This window comes from Saccoglossus kowalevskii, chromosome 21 (assembly GCF_978046115.1).
Source record: "Saccoglossus kowalevskii chromosome 21, keSacKowa6.1, whole genome shotgun sequence".
Classification (NCBI taxonomy): domain Eukaryota; kingdom Metazoa; phylum Hemichordata; class Enteropneusta; family Harrimaniidae; genus Saccoglossus; species Saccoglossus kowalevskii.
The window spans coordinates 21,458,559-21,486,198 of NC_140661.1; the positions used below are offsets into that span (position 1 = coordinate 21,458,559).

A 27,640-nucleotide genomic window follows, 5' to 3' on the forward strand; every position below is an offset into this window, starting at 1 on the left:
TAGAGAATTTAAGATATTTCTTTCTTTCTGTTAAATAATTTCAATAAAGGGGAAAATCAGTGTTGTAACACTGATGTTGATGGTGATTGCATATTCTGTAAATTACTTTATTTTCGTTTAGAATTTATTTTTTTGGCTGAAGGGATAATTCAGTGAAAATAAAATCCAGCGAATATACATACAAAAATCAGTGAAAATAAATTCCATACAAAACACCCAAAAAATCTTTTCAGCAAAAATTAATTCCAACTAAAATAAAGTATTTTACAGTAGTATTGCACAAAATAATAATACCACATACATTATTATGTGCATTAGATTCACATTTTATAAATATTTTTATAAATGTAATTTCAGTGTTTTTTTTTGTTTTTTTTGGGTTATTTCCATTTATTTACACTTTATAGTTCCTTTACATAAAGATATTATTATTATTTAAAATATAATTGACTAAAAAAACACATAGTTATTGCACTATTTTAGTACCAAATAGACCTAGGCAGGGTTTAGTTTTGTGAATGTTGACAAAAGTTGATTTTGATGGGTCTCTATTTTACAAGGGAAGTTAATTTTTTTAATATATTTTTTAATCCATTAAAACAAAATAACAGTCACAATTATGCCAAATATATATATTTTTTATTTAAAAAGCAGCCTTGTTTTAAAAGAAGCCTGACTTATGTACAGGATAAAAGCATATAATATTTTTATATTGAAATCATTAACGGCATAGGATACAAGTAATGTACAATCTAGTATGTGTTCTTTCAATGAACACCGTCAATGTGAAAATTAGTTACAGATGAGTTAATTCATTTAATAATAAATAGATTTTAAAACTATATTATCAGCATTCATGTTTGAATTTCATATTTCTATATTTTGACATTAATGAAATTTATATATTTTCACTTGTTTACAAGTTTTGGTGAATTGACGCAAGTTGTTCAAATATAATTGTATATTTACCTAACTTGATCTCCTATGTAAATTTACCAAGGCATATGAACAAATTATGTTAATTTATCAAATCACATGTTTTGGTAAATTTACATAACTTGTTCACATGTCTTGGTAAATTTACATTACTTGTTCACATGTCTTGGTAAATTTACATAACTTGTTCACATGTCTTGGTAAATTTACATAACTTGTTCACATGTTTTGGTAAATTTACATAACTTGTTCACATGTTTTGGTAAATTTACATAACTTGTTCACATGTTTTGGTAAATTTACGTAACTTGTTCACATGTCTTGGTAAATTTACATAACTTGTTCACATGTTTTGGTAAATTTACATAACTTGTTCACATGTCTTGGTAAATTTACATAACTTGTTCACATGTCTCTGTAAATTTACATAACTTGTTCACATTTCTTGGTAAATTTACATAACTTGTTCACATGTCTCTGTAAATTTAAGTAACTTGTTCACATGTCTCTGTAAATTTACATAACTTGTTCACATTTCTTGGTAAATTTACATAACTTGTTCACATGTCTCTGTAAATTTACATAACTTGTTCACATTTCTTGGTAAATTTACGTAACTTGTTCACATGTCTGTAAATTTACATAACTTGTTCACATGTCTCGGTAAATTTACATAAATTGTTCACATGTTTTGGTAAATTTAAATAACTTGTTCACATGTCTCGGTAAATTTACATACTTTGTTCACACGTCTCAGTAAATTTACATAACTTGTTAGATGTCTCAGTAAATTTACATACTTTGTTCACATGTCTTGGTAAATTTACATAAATTGTTCACATGTCTCGGCAAATTTACATAACTTGTTCACATGTCCTGGTAAATTAAGAGAAAAATAACTGAAGAAATGCCAGGCACTGAATAGAAGAATAAATAAAAACAAAAATGCCACTTTTTAAAGCAATCATCACTGATGTTAAAATGTTCAAGTGAAGTCAAACCAGAAGTATACTTTATTTAACAAGAAGGGGAGATTTTATAGGTTCAAATATTTTGTTTTTAGCTTTTTAATCATAAATAGGGTTGTTCAAGAGTCTTTTCGCTTATCTCTGTAGGGAATATTGCAGGAATTGGAAAATAATTTTTTGTCACAAATGTTTATTTAAGTGTGCTCATTCATTTAAAAAGACTAGATGTGGTATTCAGTGTAATGGGAAATTGTTAGGACCACTCCAAAAATAGTGTTGGATAGTGCATTATTTCAATATTTGTTTTCTTCGATATTCATCGTCCGTTGTTGAAAAGTGTCAGTGATTTCGTTGTTCACATTCCAGATAGACACCTGTCTATATGAAGTATTGCTACTTAAACAATGACATCACAGAACTGAAACTGCCGAAAATCGAAATGTGTTAAATTTTTCCACAACAAGGTATAATTTGTATCAATACACATAATTGCTTAATGAGGCGATGGTTACTGCATGGGACTACTTTGTTACGGTTCTTGAACACAGACATATTTCTCACAGGAAAGTAGTGATACATATTATTGTGAAGTGATCAAATCATGCAAGAGAGCCCTCAATGGTTGAGCTCACTGTGTTAGCATGAAGGTGATGAGAATAAAACAAAATTCAAAGAACTAAAACAAAACAAAAATTTCAAAGAACTAAAACATAAAATAGTATTACCAAAATTGTTTTTAATTTTGATTTTTCAATGGTGGTCCCTCTTATGCCACAAGCAAGTAAAATAGTTTGTCGTTCAGATTTGAATTCTCCACCCCTGCAAGCGAAATGGTACATTCCACAGCATTGAATTTTCCAACTATAATTTCAATGGCTATATACCAGCTTTAGTTGAGATTCAGTGAACCAGATCAGAATCTACAAATTGGATTACAGCTTAAGATCAAAGACAATAATCAGCGATACAGACGCTCACACCAAAATTGTTTTCAGATGCAAAGATTTTGTCACAGTTGTGAACTTTTCAACCCCAAACTCATTCATTATTCATAGCTTTTCACAAATTTTCACAATTTTCTCATAAATTTTGGTTGAAACCTATGAACAATGGAGTGTTCTGTGTAATTGGTTCAAAATTAGGGAAAACTGTTTATGTAAAAAAAAATGCTGCACAAGATTTCCCAGTGCCTGACAGTTTCATAATAAAAAATAAAAAAAATCATGGTACAATTTAATGAAAAAATTTTGGTAAACATATTTGATGAGAAATTGACACAATTATGTTTACCTTGCTCTAAACTTTGTTTTTGTTTTTGTAGTTTGGCTTCAAGTAAATGAACATTGACACCTGGTGTTAACTTCTTAAGTGGTTTGTGGTTTTGAGTTTTTGTGCGATAGTGGAGATATCAAATTTCAAGTTTCCATAGACTTTTTGTAGAGTGGTTGATAAGAAGAGAGAGGGAGGAAGGGTTAGGGAGGTCATTTCCGAAGGCAGTGCTCTGGGTTTTGTCCAAAAAAAAATGTACCAATACAAGCGCAATTTGGTTTCTTTTCTGACACACACTATCTGAAAGTGGGTCTAAAATTTCAGTATACAGTATTAAATTTGGACATAAGTTGGATCACTGGAAACATTGGGTCAGGAAAAAGAATATCTATGGCACACTTCTGGTTTCATTCATGTTGACATTCAAGACCAGTGAAATATGTAGTACCTATTCAGACCTCTAACCCAAGGCACTCTATGCATGTATCAAATTTCTACAACTTTATTAATGAAATATTACATGGGGGCATTTTAATTTGTTGATTTAATAATATCATCTCTATGCATACTGCAAAGAATTCTGGGTAACCCACTGAATAAATGATGAGACATTTTAAATTATGTTAGACTGGGGACAATATGCAGTATAGGTGACTTCTATACTGGTTTCCATGGTAACAGTAGCCGATAATTGTGTACGAGCAATATACAACTATAAGCCTGGTATTGTTATGTACATTGGAATTGGAAGTATATACAGCACTTTTTAATACTACAGTGCCTACTAATAATTAAAACTTGATTTAATACGACCATTCACTGTATTTTCTTCATGAAAAGCTTTTGAATTTACAGTGAAAAGTGGGAAGCTGTACTAAGGTATAAACATATTTATAAAAATTTGTAAATATCGATTCATTCAAAATATTAAATAGTGATCGGCTCCAAAGCTGAACATTATCATCACCGATAATGTGCGCGCATGCCTTAACAGGACATAGCAACTGTGAATGTCAGCTTATTTAGAATGAAGAACTTGTTGATATTAATTGGAACTCAGGATGCTGTTACAGAACCATTTCTGAATTGGTCAATTTGAAATCTAACAGCCATTTTGATTTATAAACCAGCAACTTTTTACCAAAAATGACAAAAATATTCATCAAAATTAGAGAATTGAAGATATCATCACGAAATGAACAAATCTAAGAGAGGTCTGCCTAAGGTACATATACACCAAGTATCAAAGCAATAAGAATAGTAGTTGTCAAGAAGAAGTCGAAAAAATAAAAAGTAGACATGAATGGCGATGGATGATCATATGATAAGCTCTGCTCGACAAAGTCAACAGCGAAGCTAAAAAGTATATTTATAAAATGTTTATAACATCCCCAGTCTTCTGCCTTTCACTGTATATAAAAAGGTTTGTATTAACAAATCACAAGTGGACCTTTCAACAACATGTTTCCAACCAAAGTTTCGGAACAGCATCCTGTGTATTTTCATGTAGTTTACTATAATTTATTCATTAACTTGGACGTAATTCACCATTGGCAACAGGACTTGATCACATTTTCTAAAAAAAAATATGAAAAATATCAAGTTTGTTTGTTTTGTGAAATGCTGACAAAATTTTCTTAGATGATTACAACACATCTGTGTGACTATCGGTACCGGTAATACTGTAAATAGGGTATTTGATTTTTTGGTAAAACCTGAAAGCATGTTCTTAACAATTCTTTATTTTGTTTCGTTGTTTCTGTTTTAATAGTAAATTATTTTAATCTGGCACATTCTGAACAGTTTTGATGAAAAAAAAGTTCAGAAACAGAGCATAAAACATTTCACTTCTAAGCTATATAAATGATATATTGCTTTGTTTCTTTGCTTGAAGGCTTTTACAGTGGGTGGGTAGGAAAATATATCCAGAGGCTGTTCAACATGCTGGGAACAAAAAATATTTACTTCCTATATTGACAAATTATCCCAATGGCATTTAAGTTATGAGAGAGGTCAAGAATCAGGGTCATCTGTGAAAAGCCAGTTTCAAGAGGCTGTTTAAGTATTCGTATCTCCAGACCATTAAGCACTTCCAAATCAATTAGAAAACTTGTTAGGGTTGGTAATTTGAGAAATTGAGTGTAACAATTTGGTGCTGTTTAGAATTATAATCATGTTATGCTTATTAGTACAAAGCATTTAATATGAAGTGACAAGTCACTGGTGATGAATGCCCCTCACATGCCCTGCAGTTGTTTAGGGTCATGGTTCCGACCTGAGGGGTTTTACCAAGTATATGTCTGAACTTATTCTACTTTTCACAAAAACATAATTAATGATTTCCTTGAGCTACTCTTGGTAAATCACCGATTAGAAAATGGTGTCTCAAGTCTTTGAGATGTCCTAGTTTTTTTCTGCAAACATTTCATTTGCAGTTATTGCATGTATTAATAAAGTGATTTTCATTTAAATTACAAATCAATTGCACATTTTAATTGCTATGAACAGTGTATGGGAAAAAGTGCCCCCCCCCCCTCAAACTGTGGCATCAGTGAATTTTTCTTTTAAAATGAAACTATCGAAATTGATTCACTCGATTAATTTTCAGTAGTCTTAACCTTTTTACCACCAGTTCCTTTTTATCACAAATTCACAAAATAGTCCCGTTTATAGTCTGCACTTTCCTTCAGAAGATTAGGACAAAAATATTTTGAGTAAAAACTGAAAATTGACTCAAATTGTGTCTGTTGGCTCCAAAATTAGGGTTCATTTCCAGAAATATTGAAGAATATTTAAGAATATATCCTGTGGTAAAAAGGTTAACTCTACCGACATCAGATTATGTTTCCTGACAGAACTTTTTCTATTTTCCAGTTTTTACCAAATGCGAGTTTAATCTTGGAACTAACTTACATCTAACTTAACACTGCTTACAACTTTTGGTGAAAAAATTAAAAATAGTGATTTAACTGATAGAAAGTGGATATTGTACAGGGACTTTCTTGGAGGTGATGATTATTGGACAATGACGAAAAGAGGTAAATTCTACTGTACTTGCATCCTCAAGTCTGCAGAAACTTGACATATCATTGCAAAAGATTTTTAGTTCATATTTTGCAATTGCAATTATAATTATAATTATTTGAAAAAAACATTATCATCAATAATTTTTGGCAGATCTTGTAGTTTGAGCAAACTGTTGACCACAGATAAGATTTTTATACCAGACTATAATATCTGATATCAGAGAGAAAAAGAATGTCCAATATCTAAATAAGGAATAAAACTTCTGGTTTCATTCATGTTTTTAACGTGAAAATTGGAACATTTCTAACATATGGAAAATTCTCCAAAGTTTGATCTGCTGGTGATTTCCCCCAATTTAAAAATTATTGAATTTCAAATTACAATTGTGGACCTTGCTCAATATTGATCAAAAACTGCCAGGAGCTTTAGTTCCAAATATGGAATTGACTGCCAAATTTGGGCATGCATATCCAAATACGGACATGGCAGCATAATTAGTCATGTGTTAACTACCAAATATGGAGTTTTGCAGACAAACTTGGTGAAAGGAAGTTGCACTATAACATTGATTGGCAGCATTAGCAACAATTAAAAAAATGATACATAATAATATAATTACATATATATTTACAACTTACTAAAAAAAGAAACTTTGCAATTACAAACACTTGATGAAATAAAAATATTTTTGAAGGTAAGTACTTACGAGTGGACCATTTAAATTACAAGGGCGTACTTGAAAGTTAGATTTCAAAGAAATTAGTTTTTTGACTATATTGCATACTGTTTGTATTTTTTTCAGCAGCTGCCTAATATTCAAATTTAATATGACATTCAGTTCACCCCCTCTGAAATTTTAATCGTTCACCATCTGAAATTTTAAAGGTTCACCTTTAAAATTTAGACTTGCTAAAAAAACAAGCTAAACATCTTGACAAGTTATTTTACTGTGTATTTCAAGGTAATAGTGGGGATTCAAGACTGAATGGCGGCATTACATTTTTTTTCTTAGTTGTGGATTAGTAACTTTGGCAATAATTGTATACCCTAGTGATATTTTTCAGACCACATGTGATGTCCTATCTGAATGTCTATCTTAGATGTTAAAAATATGAAGAAGTATAGAAATACTGGAAGACTTTTTAAAGACACTTGAGTGGTCTCACATGAGGAACAGTTTGATTCTTTGGTGATGAATACTTTTTAGTATCTTAGGAAGGCCTGGGAAACTGAATAAAACATTTGTGTCAACTACTGTTCAGTGTAATCGGCCTATTGCAGTACATGACTGGAGATTCACCTATTGCAACAAAAACAGGGATTGTGATTGGCCAACTTCATAAGCATGTGGTGATGAATAGCACAACTGCTGCAACACAAGCTGTTATTGGTCAGTTGCAGAAACAGAAATGTTGATTATTCAATTGCATTAACACAAACTGTGATTGGTCAATATCAGTATGACCAATTAACTGCTGTAACACCACTGACGGTGATAAAGGAAGTCCTACGCTGGCAAATTATGTCTGGTTGATTGTACTAATTAATGCAGGTGATGACTGGTTAATACTGGTTGGTAGTTCAGCTATAAGTATCAAAAGTTGCACCTGGACATCTCTAGCACAATTACCTCCTACACAAAGATATAAATAGTGTTGTTGAATAGCATCAATTGATCATCTCATGAAATATGAACATGAATCACATTGCAGATGGCAAAACATCATTTAAGATTTGTGGAATCAGGCAGCCAATATACACCACCCAGGCAGGATTTGAATAATACACTGTTTACACTTGCAGCTGATTCACAGTTACCTATACATATGTGGGCCTTTCAATAAAAGGCGGGGTTGGTGTGTTCAATGATACAACGTTTACACTCTCGCTTGATCGCTCGGTAGGCTTCTAACGAGAGATTACACTCTTGAATGTTAAGCTGTTGTAAATCCGGACAGCATTTGGATAGCGCTGATATGCCTTTATCGGTAATGGACGTGCACGATTTGATACTAAGTCTACGCAAACTCATGCAGTTGGCCGCAACTTTACTTAGTCCAACGTCTGAAATGGCAGTACATTTTCCCACATCCAGTGATCGTAACCGTTGGCAGTTACGAGCCAAGTGCTCCATGGATAAGTTTGTGATTTGATAGCAGCCTCTGACGTTCAAGTACCTGATTTTGAAACAATACTTGGCGATGTACCTGACTCCAACGTCTGTTACATGTTCGCATTTTGCCACGCTCAAATACCTAAGTCGTGTGTTCAACTTTGCAACTTCTCTTAATGCATAATCCGTTATTCGGTGGCAGTCACTGATGGACAGCTCTCGCAGTGCTGTACAATGGGTCGCTACGTACTGTACTCCAACGTCACTAATGTTCACGCAGCGACGTAAATACAAATTGACAAGTTCAATGCAATTTGACGCAATGATCTGTAGACCAGCGTCTTCCAATGCATAACAGTCTGTCATGTCGAGGTAACGGATACGGATACGTTTTCCATGAAGCGGGCATGCGTGTAAGCTTGCTTCAAGCGAGAGGTCGATGCAAGTTATCTGCGGGCAACCTAAGAAGAAATAAGAAAGATAAATTTTATGATCTTAAGAATACTATTAAGTATATGTATTTATGCAGTATGACAATCATATTGATCGCCATGTATGATGCAATGCCAAACTCTCTGAAAAGACATGGTGGGTCTATATTCACTGACAACTCCTCAATAGAAGATTCCACTCTTGAAAAGGGGTGACATAGTGGGTTGATATTCACCAACAGCTAATCTACTCAATGGAAGACTCCACTCTTGAAAAGGGGTGACATGATAGATTGATATTCACCAACAGATAATCTACTCAATGGAAGATTACACTCTTGAAAAGGGGTGACATGGTGGGTCAATATTCACCAACAGCTAATCTACTCAATGGAAAATTAAAAGGGCTGACATTGTGGGTTGATATTCACCAATAGCTAATCTTCTCAATGGAAGATTCCACTCTTGAAAAGGGGTGACATGATGGGTTGATATTCACCAACAGCTAATCTCCTAAATGGAAGATTACACTCTTGAAAAGGGGTGACATGGTGGGTCAATATTCACCAACAGCTAATCTACTCAATGGAAGATTAAAAGGGCTGACATTGTGGGTTGATATTTACCAATAGCTAATCTACTCAATGGAAGATTCCACTCTTGAAAAGGGGTGACATGATGGGTTGATATTCACCAACAGCTTATCTCCTAAATGGAAGATTCCACTCTTGAAAAGGGGTGACATGGTATGTCAATATTCACTGACAACTGATTCCACATCTGATAATGCCAATAGTATTTCATTCACATTTTCAAATTTTTTATCAACACTGATTCAGAAATGCTGGGGGAACTATTATTCATTATCTTATTATTTTCTTTGGTACTGAAGTGATGGTTGTATTTAGTGAATGGTGGCCATTTTGTTTGTATTATAAGCTTTTACCATTAGTTGCTATGGCAATTATGCAATATCTCAAATTGTACGCTAGTGACATAGCGTCAAATATCTGGGTTTAGATAAGTGTTAAGTGTGTTAACTATTATAAAAATAGTAATTTTGAAAACAATTAAGCCAATTTTCTCAAAATACGGTACTTGTAAACACACAAAAGAATGCTGTTGCATGTTACAATGGAACTACTGTGGAATACTTTATTTTCGCTGGAATTAATTTTCACTGAAAAGGCTTTTTGGGCGTTTTGCTTGGAATTTATTTTCACTGATTTTTGATGAGTTTAATGTAAATGTAATGTAATGTATATTCGCTGGATTTTATTTTCACGGAATCATGCCTTCAGCGAAAATAGCGAAAATACATTCCAAGCAAAAATAAAGTATTCTACAGTATAATTCCATGGCTATACTTAACACACCAATGAACATTGTCATGTGAGTTATCACCAACTTACTCAAAAATGAGTGTACATTAAAAAATGAAACACTTCTGGATCTATTTCTTATATACATGTACATTAATTTCAATAGTAAACCTTACACATTGAAATAAAATCATTGTTATAAATTTAGCATTATAAAATAAATGTCAAACAGCATCCAAAACAAAGAAAATTTAATAGTTTTTAATTCCAGTATATATTTGGTATATTTTTTTAAATTTTTTTTTAAAGTCAATCAAATAGTTATTTGATGAATAAAACATGATAAAGTTAATTTCAAAAGATCATTTCAATGAGTATTTGTTTATTTAAATTTTGTAACAATTAGTCTTCACACCTGCGTCTGGCCAGCAAACAGGAATGTGACCCGATATGATCTTTTTGACGCATTCCCTTTTATAGATTGTGGGATACTGTAATTTACGGCGTAGACTATGACAGCAGTATTGTCTGCTTTCACACTTAATGTGTAACCAACGTGCCATGTTATTGGTAGTCCACGTTAATGGAGCATGTCGCCTATCTCACCATACAGTCATGTTTTAGCATAATGGAATAATACTTCATGTTTATGGCGTTATCTCGTCTTTGTGGAACCCTTTGATAAAGTCGATATCAATTTTTATTCATCTATGCATTTATTTCATCCACAACTACAACAGAAATCAAAGAAAGCTCAGAAAGAACTCCCGTGTGCTGAGAGAGTTTTGGAGACACATTAAAAATTAATTCAAAATTACTTATACTTGAGATATTGATGGAATAGCTGAAAACTAATTATGCAAATAAGGTAACTAATATGAACAGATTTAAGTGTAAAACTAATAAGGTCTGCACAATGTACCAAGTTTCATTGAAATGTGATTAGAACCAAAAAAATATTAATTATTATGCTAATTAGAGAATTAATATGAACAGATTTTAACCCAAAATTAATCAGACTGTTTACTGTCCTAGAGCATTTATGTACCAAGTTTTATTCAAATGTGATGATCAATACTTGAGATATCAGTATTAATTAATTATGTTAATTAGGTGATTAAGAAGCATAAATATTTACCAAAAACTAATATGGTGCATAGTCTTAGGTTCATTGAAATGTGATGGGTACTCTTTAAAAGTTTTATTGAAATCCAATGAGTGGTTTTTAGACATCATAGAACAGCAAAAAATTAACTAATTATGCAAATTAGGTAATTAATAGGCACAATTATTTATCCCAAAATTAATTAGGTCTCTGCACAGTCCTAGAATATCTATGTCGCAAGTCTCATTGAAATGTGATGATTAGTACTTGAGATACATGTATCAGGTGAAAAGCTGAAAATTAACTAATTATGCTAATAAGGTGATTAATATGCACAAATATTTACCCAAAAAATAATTAGGTCTCTGCACAGTCCTCAAGTAACTATGTACTAAGTTTCATTGAAACGTGATCATTACTACTCGAAATATCAAAAGCTGAAAATTAATTAATTATGCAAATTAGGTAATTAATATGTACTGATATTACCCTAAAAACTATCAGGTATGTGCAGTGTCATATGACACCTATGTACCAAGTATTATTGAAATGTTATGATTAGTACTTGAGATATCAGTGGAAAAGCCGAAAATTGATTAATCATTATGTAAATTAGGTAATTAATAATATTAACAGATTTTTACATAAAACTAATCAAATCTGCGCATTAGTTCAGAGCATCCATGTGCCAAGTTTCATTGAAATCCAATGAGTGGTTCTTCAAAAATCAGTGGAACAGTCATAGAACAGCTTAAAATCAGTTAATTATCATGCAAATTAGGTAATTAATATTCATAGATTTTTACCCAAAACTAATCAAATCTGCGCACTAGTTCAGAGCATCCATGTGCCAAATTTCATCAAAATCCAATGAGTGGTTCTTCAGATATCAGTGGAACAGTCTTGGAACAGCTAAAAATCAGCTAATTATCATGCAAATTAGGTAATTAATATTCATAGATTTTTACCAAAACCTAATCAACTCTGCACATTATCCCAGAGCATCTATGTACCAAGTTTCACCAAAATTTGATTAGTGGTTCTTGAGATAACAGTGGAACAAAAAAAGTGACATTCATACATACATACATACATACATACATACATACATACATACATACATACATACATACATACATACATACATACAGACATACAGACATACAGACAGGGTAACTGCAAAGACTCCCTTTTGTGCTTCGCACACGGGAGTCAAAAACATTCATAACTTTTTTACTTAAGTTATACAAAATATCGTAAAATCTGTATTAGTAGCCGCATCCCTAATAGAAGTCGCATCCATTCTTTTTGAACAATTTGGAATCAAAAATTCACAATTTCTCATATGTGTAGATGCTCTAATAGAAGGCGCATCCCCTCTGTTGCATTGGACCATTTCAATAGAAGTCGCGGCTTCTAATACAGATTTACAGTAAATTTGTTCATAGACTCTTCATATTCGTCTGTTGATGCCCATTTTTTCTATAGATTTTTGTGTGTCCATGCCGATGTGTTAAAATGAAATCGTATTTAACGAAAACAAGTAAAATGTTATCTAATTTCCAAAAGTAGCACAAGACATGAAATGTTAATAATTTTTCTTTCCAGCCATACAGAATCAAATTATAGTTGCTTTCATCCATAAATTTTATTTAACTGGTTACCATGGAATCAATCAAAGTCCTAGAATAAATGTTAAGTGATGCCATCGATATGCATAAGTTTTACGGAACCATGGAAGAAAGGAAGAAATCATTATGGTTACTATGGTGATGACCAGTACTAGACATATATGTAGAAATTCCCTTTCATGGAATACACATACAGGAAAGCATTCACAATTTGATTTTTGAAGAGCATTCACAAGTTCAATATATCAAAAATGCTGCTGTAACTTCCTCTTATGGACCACCATGAATAGTTTCCTGTTACAAAATTATTCTGTTTTGCTTGAGCCACGAAATTTTATCTTATGCGATAGTAAAGCGGTTTACTGTATTTGCTCCAGTAGAATCTCACTTAATGTTTTCACCGTCAGACTTTCTCATCCAAATTATTCTAGACTTTTTTCATATATTCTTCAATATTTCTGGACATGAACTCTAATTTTGGAGTCAACAGACGAAATTTGAGTCAATTTTCAGTTTTTACTCAAAAGATTTGGTTATTTTTATCCCAATCTTCTGATTGAAACTGCAGACTATAAACTATTTTGTGAATTTGTGATAAAAAGAAGGAACTGGTGATGAGAAGGTTAAGGCAAAAAATTGCATTTACTGTTCTTGTTCTCATTGGCTACAGGTTACAAAAAAAAACATAGATAATTTATTTGTATGTTATTTACAAAATTTTATTTTTTGTAGTCGAGGGGTCAAAGGTCAAATCTACAAATGTATACATACATCCTGCACATAAAATGTACCTTTTAGATTTTTTAAACTTGTACTTTAGATTAATTGACACTAGTAAACCACAAGCAAGCTGTAACAGAAAATGTACCCGCATGTTACTAAAGAAACTGCAAAATGAAAATTTAGGCTAAGAAAAAAAAAAAGTTTCTGCACTATTTTTTTTAACTAAAATTGATGCAGATGAAAGGTTTTTTAATTTCATATTAGAATTCTCATAAAAATTTTAATTTTACGTTAATTTTGTTCAAAAATGTTAAATTAAATAAAAGCATGTAGCACTGGTAGCATAGTGGGTGTCGCATCAGACTCATGATCGGTAGACCCAAGTTCAAATCCAACCTTAGGCTATACATCAAAGGTGTTCAACCCCTACCCTGGGTGAGTGTGCCACAGACTCAATGGGAAGGCCAATTCCACTGGCCGAGATTCATTCACTAACGAATGCAACTTTGGGGGAACTTTGGTTAAGATCTATAGGTACATGTACTTGCGTTCAACCAAGCCTGGTTGACACCAGGATAGCGCATTAAATTGCCATTTGATAGAGAGATGGCCACATAGCCATGTCATGTGTTTAGTCCCAAAACATGAATATGACTCCTGTGGCAAAAATGCACTATATGTCAGCACTTGCCACTTGCAAATTGCACATACAAAAAAAAATTCAGGAGAGACAACAGTGGCATTCAATGTCCAGAGCTGTAAAAAAGCATGTTATTTTTTTATGTTACTATTTTATTAAAAAACTAGACTGAAATACTTCAGTCTATTTTTAGATAATTTTTTAACTATTTTTTAACTACTTCTCACACAAATTTTGCATATTTTTTGGTAATTTTCTATAAATGATTTGTTAATTTTGAACCAAAAAGGTAAAATATTTGTTATTGCTGTATATAAAAAAATTTCAAAAAAGATTTATTTAATATTGGTTTATTTTGAAAATGACAAAAACAGTTGATATTGTTCAGACTACTGAAGAAGATGTGTGGTTAGGTTTTAGTATAAACACAATGCTGATATTGTAAATGTTATGATCACAGTAAATGTCATATTAACAATTAACCATGATAGCCATGGTCAACATCACAGTATTCATGGTCAACATCATAACATTCACAGTGAAGCTCATGATATTCACACTTAACATTATGATATTCATGGTAAAAGTTATGATATTCTCAGTAAACATGATATTGATAGTAAACATTGTTGTATTCACAGTAAACATGATATTCTCAGTAAACATTATGATATCCACAGAGAACACCATGATAAACATGGTAAACATCATGATATTGATGAACATTATGATATTGATGGCAAACATGATATTCATGGTAAACATTATGATATTCATGGTAAACATGATATTCATGGTAAACATTATGATATTCATGGTAAACATTATGATATTCATGGTAAACATTATGATATTCATGATAACCATTATGATATTCATGGTAAACATTATGATATTCATGGTAAACATTATGATATTCATGGTAAACATTATGATATTCATGGTAAACATTATGATATTCATGATAACCATTATGATATTCATGGTAAACATTATGATATTCATGGTAAACATTATGATATTCATGATAACCATTATGATATTCATGGTAAACATTATGATATTCATGGTAAACATTATGATATTCATGATAACCATTATGATATTCATGGTAAACATTATGATATTCATGATAACCATTATGATATTCATGGTAAACATTATGATATTCATGGAAAACATTATGATATTCATGGTAACCATTAAGATATTCATGGTAAACATTAAACAATGTGTTCTACGTGTGTTGTATCATTACATGGATCCCACATTGAAAAGCCCTTTAAATTCATAGTAAACCACAAAACAGAGTTCTTTGTAATTCGCCAAAAGTCACTTCGCCTTCCTGTCTTGAGTATCCCAGCTGAGTGCTGCAAAATATAAAATAATTCCACTTTGCAAAATTCTTGGCGTTATACTGACCTGAAATGTCTAAATAGTCCAAGTGCGGACATTTTGATATAACTTCGAACAACGCATCGTTTGTGATCTGGTAACAGAATGATAACTCTAAGTGTTGCAACTCAGGACACCGACGACTTATTTCGTATAATCCTCGGTCAGTGAGCCTTTCGCAACCGCTTAATATAATCCTTTCCACCGTTAAACACACGTACGGCGTCTGTCGGCAGAGACGTTTTGTAAGTACTCTTAATGCACGATCAATGTTTATAAAATTTCCTTGCAGTTTTATTTGTCTCCATAGCAACGGTTGCCAACTGAGGTGATACCACATACGACATACTTGCGAAGATTTACATATGTCTAGTGTCGTTAAATACGAGAATATTTTGACAATAAGCACATCAGATAAAGTGTCAAAGATGCATTTCTCGCCGACTTTAATCCTCGTCTTTTTCCGTGTTGCACGCTTTTCGATTCCGGTGTCACTGGCAGTGCTGGAAGGGGGATCTGTGCTAGATACATTGCCACTGGAGAGATGACCATTGGACGCAATACCCGAGTTCATGGAAAGGTCACGATCCACAGGAAAATGATCTAGAAGTGGTAAAAGCAGAAAATTAATAATGTTAAAACAAAATATTTGTTCCCATGGAAACAGTGCTTGTCTTTGCTATAATAACAATATACATATGTCACATGACACCTGCATTGAGCACAACACAGCACTAGCAGACTTTCTCGTCCAATTTTTTCAGCACTTTTTTCTTATATTCTTCAATATTTCTGAAAATGGACCCTGATTTTGAAGTCAACAGACACAATTTTAGTCAGTTTCAGTTTTTACTCAAAAAATTTGGACAGTTCAGACTATAAACGGGGATGTTTTGTGAATTTGTGATGAAAAGAGGGAACTGGTGGTGAAAAGGTTAATTAAAGGGCCTTGATCACCACAGCACATTTTCGAATTTTGTGTAAACAAACACCTTATTTTACACATAATGGTTGTATACATTACTACCGTAATGTGACCCATATCGAACATGACACAACGCAATGATCACCACATTTTAACACTTCGAACATTAGAATTTTTCTAACTGAAAAATTTTGATGCAACATTTAGCCTATTTTTAAGTATTTTTTCATAATATCATTGTAAAAATGTTCTATTACCTACAGGTCAAGATAAAAAATGTGTGAAAAATACAACTTTATTTTATTTTATTTTGTGAATGATGACAAAAGTCTACTTTTGGTTAATACACGATGTCATTTTCCAGATTAACTATATGTAACATCAGTGTGCCCTCAAAAACCAATATGGTGTGCCACAGATTTGCTATGATGCACCTAGTTAATAATTAATTTAATAATTAATAATTAATTTATGCAACGGAAATAATAATCTTACTATATACAGAATTTGTAATTTGGTAGAATAAAATATATGAAAATCAGAGGAAACAACATTTCCGTCTGTGACTCGCAAGTCACGCACTCATGATTGTCACATTAATATTTATATTCAACAAACTTTATTTTTTGGTGGGGGAGGGGGTGATCTGGGATCCCTACAAAATCTGTCCTGTTAGAAGGCACCGTGTGGAACATGTAGATGCCAATTAATTTTGAACAAAAATATCTTAAGGTAGCGGGACTATTATTTGCATACTTGTTTTCATCTTCTAATTGTGACTAAATGACTACAAATAGACCCAGGAAAGTATATATTTTTAGAACCGTCAGACTTCAAGCTTTTCACAAGTGTATTTTGCATGCCCGTATCTGCATTCTACGACGCATTACTCAATCAAAGGTGAAAAATTACTTTTTCTGTAAAAAAAATAATTACGCATTTATGCTGGCGATAAGAAGTATTTTTTTCACTTTTCCTAGTTGTTCAATAGTCTGGTAAATTGAATGTGTCTGGTCAGTTTTATTCAAGCAACGCGTTTTAAAAAATAGTGTGCTGAATTTCAATTACTGTTTTAGTGGCATTGCCCCCAACTCAAACCACAACTCGTTGGTAAATAATCGATGAAATAGTTTGTCTGGACACAATTAAGTTCCTCTCACTGTCACCTTAAAGCTGTGAAAATTTGGTGTTAATCCGACGATAATAAGTATACCTTATTTTTTGTTAAAGACCTTGTATTTTTAAAAACATAAACTCCTAGAAAACGTCCATGAAGTAACAGCAAAGATTTTCAAGCTTGTTTATCGACACAATCAATTTGTTTTCCCATCAAGGTCTGTTTTAACATGTGTAGGGACATCCAAATGTGTAAGGCTATTGGAAACCAAACAAAATAAAGGAATGGGATAGCTATAGTTGTGTTCACGTTACACGAAGTACGGGCTAAGATTTAAGCTGATTTAGGCTTATCTAGCATATTTGCATTTCGGCTAGACCCAATTGCGTCCACGCACAGGGATGGCCAGTCGTTAGCACGGGCTAAGGGGTGCCATTAGTCGGTGACCTTTGGTAAGCCGCTTATTACAAACGAAAAATGGATGACACGCACACGCGCACGAGGTTCTATTTCTGCTGCTGGCATGTTTCGTTCTAATTTTGAAGCGACGTGCACAGGAACGCGAGAGAAGACGGACCCAACTTATTTGGATGCACATAAACAGTATACAACGGTCGTAACAGAATACAGAGTTTTATTAATGCATGTCGTAGACAGCGAACCAAATTTATTTTGTCTACGATTGGAGCTGCTGTACGCTCTACTACAGTGACCCGATTAGTGTGGAAGCGAGCGCGGAGTAATGACTGGTGGAATATTGTCGTACATCGTTGTGTCGTCACCGGAAGCGCTGTCCCAGCACAAACCTGTGTCATATGACGCCTTACTAGCCGATTTTGGCTAAAATTCCGCTCTGGCACCTCTTTACAACAGTGTTTATACGCGGAACTTGATATTGCTTTTTACAATTTGGGTTGCCTTTGAATCACATATTTTAGTGAAATATTGTTTATAGAGTGAAATATTATTGTCATACATAATTCAATTTTTGAAACAACAGAAACTAACACATAATAACGATAATCAAATCTGTGTTTGAAGTTCGAAAGTAGTTGCGTTATTTCCGGTTTCAACTAGTTCGAAAATAGAACGTCTTTGAGCGCAATAAAATCACGCGTAGAACTCCATCCGAACCAGACTCTAGCAGTGTAAACTTATTGCAATTTGCGCAATTTGGGCCCAGTTTGTTCTTATAAGTTTTCTAAGTTTCATTTATCATTATTTAGTAAACAGGTCTCTGAAAAGATTTAATATATCCGTAAAATACGTGGCAATCGACAATTGACTTCGAAACGTTCGAAATTTCAAACAAATTCCTGGCACACCTTGCGCGATATGCGTCAGATCGGTGTAGAAGACGCCGAACTGCAGCGTCAATGGTCGTACATGGGACAATTTTCACACCCAAAGGTCGCCGCAGAGGGCGCTTAGCCCTGGGCTAAGCGTTCGCGCATACTTCGTTAGCCCGTGCTAAGGTCTAGACCGCGTCTTAAATTCGGGTCAGATTTAACCCATACTTAGCATTCCTTAGCCCGTGCTAAGCGTTCACGCACGTTTCCTTAGCACGGGCTAAGGAATTTGACCTCTTAGCCCGTGCTAAGGAGCTGTGCGTGAACGCAACTTATAATTGGATAAATTCGGCATATGAAAACACCAAAATCAATGATTTTTTTCAGTGGCTGTGTGAACTTGTGTCTGACACATTCATATGCAAATGACTAATCTGTGAAACAAATAGGGGCGGAGACAAACCACTCAAATGTTCAGAAACATTAATTGTGTGTCAGATAGCTACTGATAACACATCCTAACAATGCTTTGTCTTGAGTTTATCTTTGAAACTTATAGGCACACAGATTAAACCTGTGTTGTTGATTTTGGAAAACACTATTGAGACTGCCTTGCTTCCCTTCAGAAAATCTACATTTTAACCAACTTACATGACATTCTATGTTTATGTTGACTTTATCACATGAAAGTTTATAGTGCATTTCATCAATTAATAAATAATAAATGTGAAAATTTTAATTTTCAACACAAATAATAGTCTCGCTACCTTAAATCAATATTTAAAATAACACACCAAATTTTATTTATATTTTTTCCACCAGGCGACAGTTTCAGACAATGTATATGATGAATGAGAGTACTGATGACAGAAACTATAATGCTCTCTGTCACAGAAATCATATTCTTATTTACAGAACTATTACATGACATAAAAATATAACTATTATAGTTTCTCATCCTACCATCAAGCGTGCAGAAAAGATCAAAAACAATCAGCTGCAAACCAAACCAGAAATCGCATCCATTTATTAACTAAAACTCAGGCAATTTTAAAAATTCTTCTAGAATAAAAAAAAAATACTTCTTTTTTATAACATGCTTGAATTTAATTAATTAGAAGATGTTGAATCAATATTTATGATATATGACAAAAAATGAGATTTATAAATAAATAAATAAACTGTTTTACTGAATATGATACCCAAACCTTATTTTTGATTGAAATTTAAACAAACACATACGTTTAAGTTGACTTTTCCGATATTACCAACACCAGAACGGTTAAATAGGCTTCATTTTTGGCAATTTTAACACTAGGCTGATACAGTTCACTCTTTGATTTGTAATCCAATATTAAAGTCACTGTATATTTAAGAAATTCCTTTAATGGGAAAACTTCCAAGTTAAGACTATAATCTCACAGCAAATTTACTTTCTGGATTAAAATTACAATAGAAAACGAAAGATTAACAGTGTAATCAAAATAAACAACAGTATCCCATAATTCCATAGTGGATTTACGTCTTTCAATTGAAGTGATCATACATGTTCATATATTTATTTTCAATAACATAAAATTGAAAGGAAACTTAAAGCATTTATCCTTCACATATCAATTCAACTTGAGACCAGTCAATGTTTTTGGGGTGAATCAAGGTTGGAGGCTTCGGGGGGGGGGGATTCGGGGGCTGGACAATCTTAAATGAAAAAAGTTTTCTAGTTGAATTGAAGATAAAAAAATAGACTACAACGACCTCACATTCTTTCACTTACAATACAATAAAAATAAAAGTTATCAATGTAAACATAAGGTTTCATTTGTCAAGCCTCCACCCCTGATTTTGAATGGTTTACCTTCACCATATAACACACAGCAGTAGTATTGGTAGGAGTTATGTCTGGGTACAATGCACTGTTGTCTACAAAAATAAAGCAAACAACTAAACAAAAGGCAATACAGTTTAATTGATCAAAGAATGTATACCCTGCTTTTTTGGTTGCAAGCCCTCGTTATGAGAGGTTCACTACGAACACTGAATACTGTCTGACACTGGGGTCATTATCAGCATATTAATTACCTTCAAGGAGACAGTATGGCTATTTATACAACCTCCAATGCATTATTAGTGGTATGTAAACATAAATTTAATGTGACATTGCTCAAAAAACAGAAAATTTGCTCAATGAGTTTAGTCATTATATTCTGGACTTTTTTTTTGTCAGTTACATCAGAAGACATGTATACATATTTTAGTGATGTAGATACATTGATATAACATGTATCTTATTTTACTTCAGTCTGTGAACATTTGGAGATATATTTTGCCAGCTTTGATGTAGAAATACAACATGAAACGAATAAATAACTATGTTGACATTGCAGTACATTTTTATACCAACATTGAACTTTTTAATACAACTAATTTTTCTATAATTTCTTAATTAATTAAAAACAATTGTTCACAATTTTTCAGTGGTCACAGATCTTGATATGATTTTTTTTTAAATCTGGGGAAAATTATTTTGGTTTAGTTTGTGAGAAGTGACAGAAGTTTACTTGGGTGTCAAAGGGTTAATAAGGTTAAGCAAATAATTTTATGAAAACAGTATATTTGTTTTCTGTTATTTTTCAAGTTTTCAGAAGATGGAGAATTATTTATGAGATGAGTGTTAATTATCTGAAAGCTGAAGTTTTGTACATAGGAAGGGATCATGCACCAATGAGTATTGAGTACATAATAACAACCGCCATATTTAGAAATCTGCAAAAAGCCATTTGTGAATTTATAAAGCGAGTTTAGTAAATTCAAACATTTGTCAAAATTATATGTAGTGGTTGGTCATTGATTTTTGTCACAATAATGTGGAGTCACGACATGAGCAATATTTAGATGTTGTACTGTGTATAGAACAAGGCATGGTGTGCGCTATATGTTAGACAGAAAAACAGTAATAGAACAATGAGAACTTGTTTATGCAACTCTGACATCAGGAGTGCTTTACTGTGGGCACTTCATCTCAGAATACCCATATCGCCAACCATTCAGTCAGTTAACTGCCACGCTAGTTTGCAACATTGCTAGCCATTTCGCTGAAACTTTTAGCGTGTATGATATCAAAACACAGACAGTATTGCACATGTTTGCAATCACAAACAACCTAACCATTCAGCAAAGTGGCTGCAAGACAATGTTCAAACTAGTGAGGTATATAGCTGGATGAATGACTGACTAGAGGTATTCAGAGAGGTTTCGACCACATGATTTGGCGAAAATAAAATCCAGTGAATATATCATTTTTTTCTATATTTTTCATTCAACTCATCAATAATTAGTGAAAATAAATTTAATACAAAACACCCAAAAATTCTTTTCAGCGAAAATTAATTCCAGCTAAAACAAAATATTTTACAATATTAAGAATTTATTGAAGGGAATATGCGTGTTTGAATGTTTATTCTCTACTCAAATATATTTGAATCGAAATCTATTACTTTTAAGTTAACATGCACGTATTCACAAAGATTCGCCTTCGTTTTCAAATTACGCGACCTGTAGTAATTTCAGAATAATCTTGAATCCAAGTGATTCCTAAAATATTTCCCAGTTGAATATTGTCTAACAATTATAAATATTTAACATTAATACATAAAAGACTACAATAAGGCAATCGTAAATGAATAATCAGGATGTACGATTTGAAAACGTACCATCCTGCATGTGGAATTACTGACTAACGCATTATAGACAAAATAATTTGTACATTTATAATGTCTACCACCTCATTATTCAGGAAAATGTCTCACAACACAGGAATTACATAAACCCAATAAAATTCCAAAACAAACAACCATTTTCACTTTAATATGCCGATAAATGTGGTGGAATAATATTCCTGATTCAGAAGTATATCTTTGTTTGCGCAACCTCTAACAACATAAATATGCAAAGAAAATGTTATCTGAATACAAACAGATAAATATATCCAGTGACATGCCATTATGGTGATGTAAACAATTGCATATTTAATTTAGTAGACTCTGACCCAGGTATCGAGATCTCAATACCAATATTAAGACTGAATTCAGAAATGCTATACCAGCATATCTGGATGACGCATGATTATATTTTTGTGTTCTACATTTTTTGGAAATTTTAGAAATTATTTAATTATAGATACATCATAAAATGATTTTTTTTTTGGATGTGTGTGTTTGGGGAGACAGGGGCGTTACCAATGGTGGTGGTTAGGAAGGTAGTGTGTAAAATGCCTTTTTTAGTTAATATAAGATATGGCTTTTTTATGATTCAATGCGACAAAATGTTAGAATCAAGTCGACGATTCATATTAAATCACCATCAAATTATTATCAGTTTATCTTGAACATTATAATCATATAGTCATGACAAAATATTGTATATCACTATGTTGATAATTTTTATCAAAATTATACTTTGTTTTTTTAAATGTTTTGAAATAACTTCTTTTTGAAATTATATTTTAACAATATAGTTTAAACAAAAGAATATTTATATGCCGTGTATGCCTTACTTGCCTCTAAAATTATGTACATTCCCGATCGCCGAATCGTCTGTTGAAGTGATGTCAGCACCATCCAATTCAATACTAAACCAAGTATCCACCATTGCAAACACCACTGTGTTCTTTTTACATACACGCACAAAAAATTATACGTCCTTTTGAAACGGAAGATGCTGACAACTGCCAGTAATTTGCGAACAACAAAATTGCGTATTTATAAATGCTGACAGCTGTCACCGCTGACTCGGTGATAACCCGATAGACACAGATTGGTCTGCTTCAATTTCTGTTGCTATATTGGATACAACGAATGCCAACACAACATATGTTCTATTGTTATATTCAGAATATCAGTATGTGGGCGAAACTGAATAAAACATGTTTAATATCATTGGTTTTATTTTCTGTTGTTGTTGTTTTTTTCGGTAAAAAATGTCAGTGCTGATAACATACACTTACTGATTAATCCTCTCAATACCAAGGTAAACTTTTGTCACAGAATAAATTCCATAATTACTAAAATCTGGATCAAGGTTTACAACTAATCTGAGATTATGTCAATTTTCTCCAAAATTATCAAACATACAAACATGCAAAAATTGTCATCAAAATTTTGGTGGAAAAAATCATGGCCCTGAGATTGGTAATTGGTAATTGCTAATCACAGTGACAAATATTTTTTTATTTATTATTTTTATTTATTTGTATATAAATTATGCATTAAACCCATATTATTTATTAGTAAACATAGAAATATTTTTTTCAAAATTTCTGAAAATTTGTTATATCAATGTCACAATCATTTTAACATATGTTTGCAAACTCCTCCTCCACCCACTCGATATAAAGGTCACCGCCCTCACTTCATGAATATTCATGACACCATATTGTTACATTGTCCACACCAATAAACAAACTCATTATCCACTGGTTTTTTTAGAGGGTGCATTATAATACAGAAAACACTAGATTTATATTGCAGAATAAATACCAAATGCTCAGAGATTGTCTCTCAGCTATTGTCTTGTTGGTCATAGATCATGGGGTCAAAGGTCAGGAATATTATAAGTGCTTGTGATCAAAGTATGGAAATAAACATTGCGACATACGATCAATGAATTACAAATAAACACCAATAGTGAACAATATGTTAAATGGCGGTGATCGTCACACCATGTCCTGTTTGATATGGATGTATACAACGCATGTAAAATACATTGTTTACACAAAATTCGAACACGCTCTGCATGACGACCACCGTCCTTTAATATAATTAATATAGTCTAGTAGTTTATAAAAACATTTCCTCAATAAAGCATTCCCTATCAAATGTATATTCTTACTCAGATCATGGTGTTTATCATACTTAAATAAATTACTATAAATTGCTTTAATTTCTCGAGAGTTATTTCGAATTTCACGGTTCTACGCCACTTCCCTACCAATAGAATTGGGCTAAATTTTGTCGCCATAATTGCCATAAAATTGACAAATTGTGAATAGTTAGCAATCAACAATATTCAGAAAAACATTTTGGCAGGTCAAATTATGGGGTTCAAAGGTAAAATTAAAATTGTTGTATAACCAGCCAGTCTAATAAGTACTACCCCCCACCCCCACCCCCGTATCTTTTTAACCAAAGTTCAGATTATTTTTCCCTTGACAATTGGTAAGCATTCATTATATGAAAAGCTCAATTTAACATTATCAATTTAATCTCGGATTCAAATCAGGTATGACATGGAAAAATTTTAATTAGCTTATAGTATAGTATAGTAGTTGCATTTGTGAACAGCTCTTCAGCACGTGCTAAGAGGACAGAAAAGTTAACCCATGCTAAGAAATTTTGCGTTACCCTTTATGTATGGGCTAAGAAATGTTAAAGCGCGGTAGTCGCAGTCCAAATGGCCAAATGCCAGTTATTTTTGTGCTAAAAATCATAAAAATCAAGCATTTCTGGCATTCCATAACTGGATCTTGGCAATTATGGATAGATTTTGTTCAAACTTAGTACACACATTAGAGACTATGCACGTCATTTTATTTTTCAGATCGGATTTAAAATGGCTGAGCCATTTTGTTTAAATGAATGCACTTCTAGAGCCATATCTCTGATATGCTTCGAATGATTATGTTCAAATTTTATATATTCGTTTTACATCATGTTATAGATATATAGATGTATTCACAATGGCCGACTGGTGGCCATTTTGTTTTAATTAATGCTGTTCCAGAGCAATATTTCTCAATATGAACAAGCGCTCGTTTGACAATCAGATACAAGATGTCAATCATTTTAAAGCGCGGTAGTCGTGGGTCTCATATAAACAAAGATGGCGACTTTGACTGTTGCGCAGATCAACGAGTACGAACTGAGACGTTTCCAAGCTTTAATTAGGTAATTTTCATGTGATTGAAAGGTATCGAAGGAGCCACCGGCGGTAATCAGTGCAAGTCCCGCCCAGGTCAAACCTCATACTTGTGATTTCCATTTGAAGAGCGCATTGGATTGTGGGAAAATCAATGTTTATCAACACAAATGTCGAACATGCGCAGCGCGGCGACTATCGCGTTTTAAGTGCATAGAAGATGAGACTCTAGTAATAGTTGATGAAACTGTATTTTACTACTGTCATTCTGCAATCTGCACTTACCAGTACTAAATTTTCATTGTTATTGTTTTATAACATAGTAGAACAAACATGTTATTAACGTGAGTGCATGGTTAAAAGGACTGAAGATTTGTATATTCTTAACAAGATTGGACACCGCTTTAGTCTGTGCTAATTGCTGTTCTCGTACGTGCATGAATGCAATTGGGTATAGCCCATATGCAAACACATGGGATTATCATTAAATCTTAATTAGCCCATACTTGGTATAGCCTGAACACCGCTAATTTTAATTTTAACCAAAAAGTGAAACTTGTATACAGATTATTTCCCCCTAGACAGTTGATAAACATTCATTATTTGAAAAGCTCAACTTAAGATTATCAATAATCTCAGATTCAAATCTTGTATGACGTGGGAAAATTTTAATTTACATATTGATGAACAATACGTTTATGTAATCATATCAAGTATAGCATTAACGCGTCGCTGATTTTTTACCACAACAATCAATAATGTCATATTGGCGGTGGCAGCAATAACAATTTTATTGGAAAGTATCCAGACTTGCATAATCTCACATCTGCCTTACTTGTAATAGAGAGTGATTTAATAATCACTACAAATTCTTAATGTTTGTCTGAGTGAGCGGAACAAAGGTTTCCTAAAACTTGTAAGAGCTATAAGTGAATGCTTGTTAGTAGATTACCTATATGTACCATGGGTATTCACAGACAGAGTACTTGTGTATCGTTCATTTGGGCATTCACTGCAATGCAATGTAAGTGATTAAAAAAATACATTTAATTAAACCTAGATTTTTTGTCTCATTTTATTTTGTCATATGAGATTGTGAAAACGAATTTCAAGAATGAAGTTTCAAATTATACAGATTCAGGGGCCTCTAACTGTGAAATGTTTTGTTCACTGTGAATTTTGCTTGACGTTTTCTGCTTTATCCTGGCAGCAATTTCACTGGTATTGACGCTACAAAATAATAACAATAATGAACTCCCGGCCAACTGATAATGGACTCACTGCACACACTGTGCCCTGTATATTTCAAACAAAGTGTGTTTTCACCCATTATGGGTTGGTGGGTCATATATTGTTATTTAAATTAAGGTTTGTAGATGTGATATTTGATAAGGATCACACGAAAATTGAAGAAGTCGTGTAAATTACAATATGATCGCAAGAGAACAGAATCCCAATGCAATAGTTTCTGGTAGTGTTTTTGCTTATACATGTATTACATATGTTTAACATTTTTAAATGCAGCAATAATCTTGTTTATTTATGTTTACGACATCAAACATGATTCGTTGCTATTGGTTAGTACAACATTTGATTGATGTGCATGAAATAAGCTAGACTTTAAAAAACAAAGAAAGATTAAAATTGATACTGTACAAAAAGATTAAAATACCGTAAAGGTTAGATTAAAAAATACTGTAAATGCTTTTAGTTATTTGCTATGTAATTATATATTTGCCTATTTGTTATATGTTATATTCACTTATTTTCTAGATAGCTAAATGTTTTCAATAACTTAAAACAATTTAACGCACAATTTATCAAGACTTATTTGACT

The 27,640-nt window shown here is 32.6% G+C and overlaps 1 protein-coding gene across 1 annotated transcript in view; it reads right to left on the reverse strand.

The window, feature by feature from the left end:
- Positions 1-617: 617 nt before the first annotated feature.
- Positions 618-27,640, reverse strand: part of LOC100372593 (F-box/LRR-repeat protein 7-like) — a 32,736-nt gene continuing 5,713 nt past the window's right edge. The window contains exons 3-4 of the mRNA XM_002740579.4: positions 15,588-16,163; positions 618-8,774 (exon numbers count right to left, since the gene is read on the reverse strand). Of these exons, the coding sequence (XP_002740625.1) occupies positions 8,038-8,774; positions 15,588-16,163 (1,313 nt within the window). The 3' untranslated portion in view covers positions 618-8,037. The remainder of the gene's footprint in view (positions 8,775-15,587; positions 16,164-27,640) is intronic.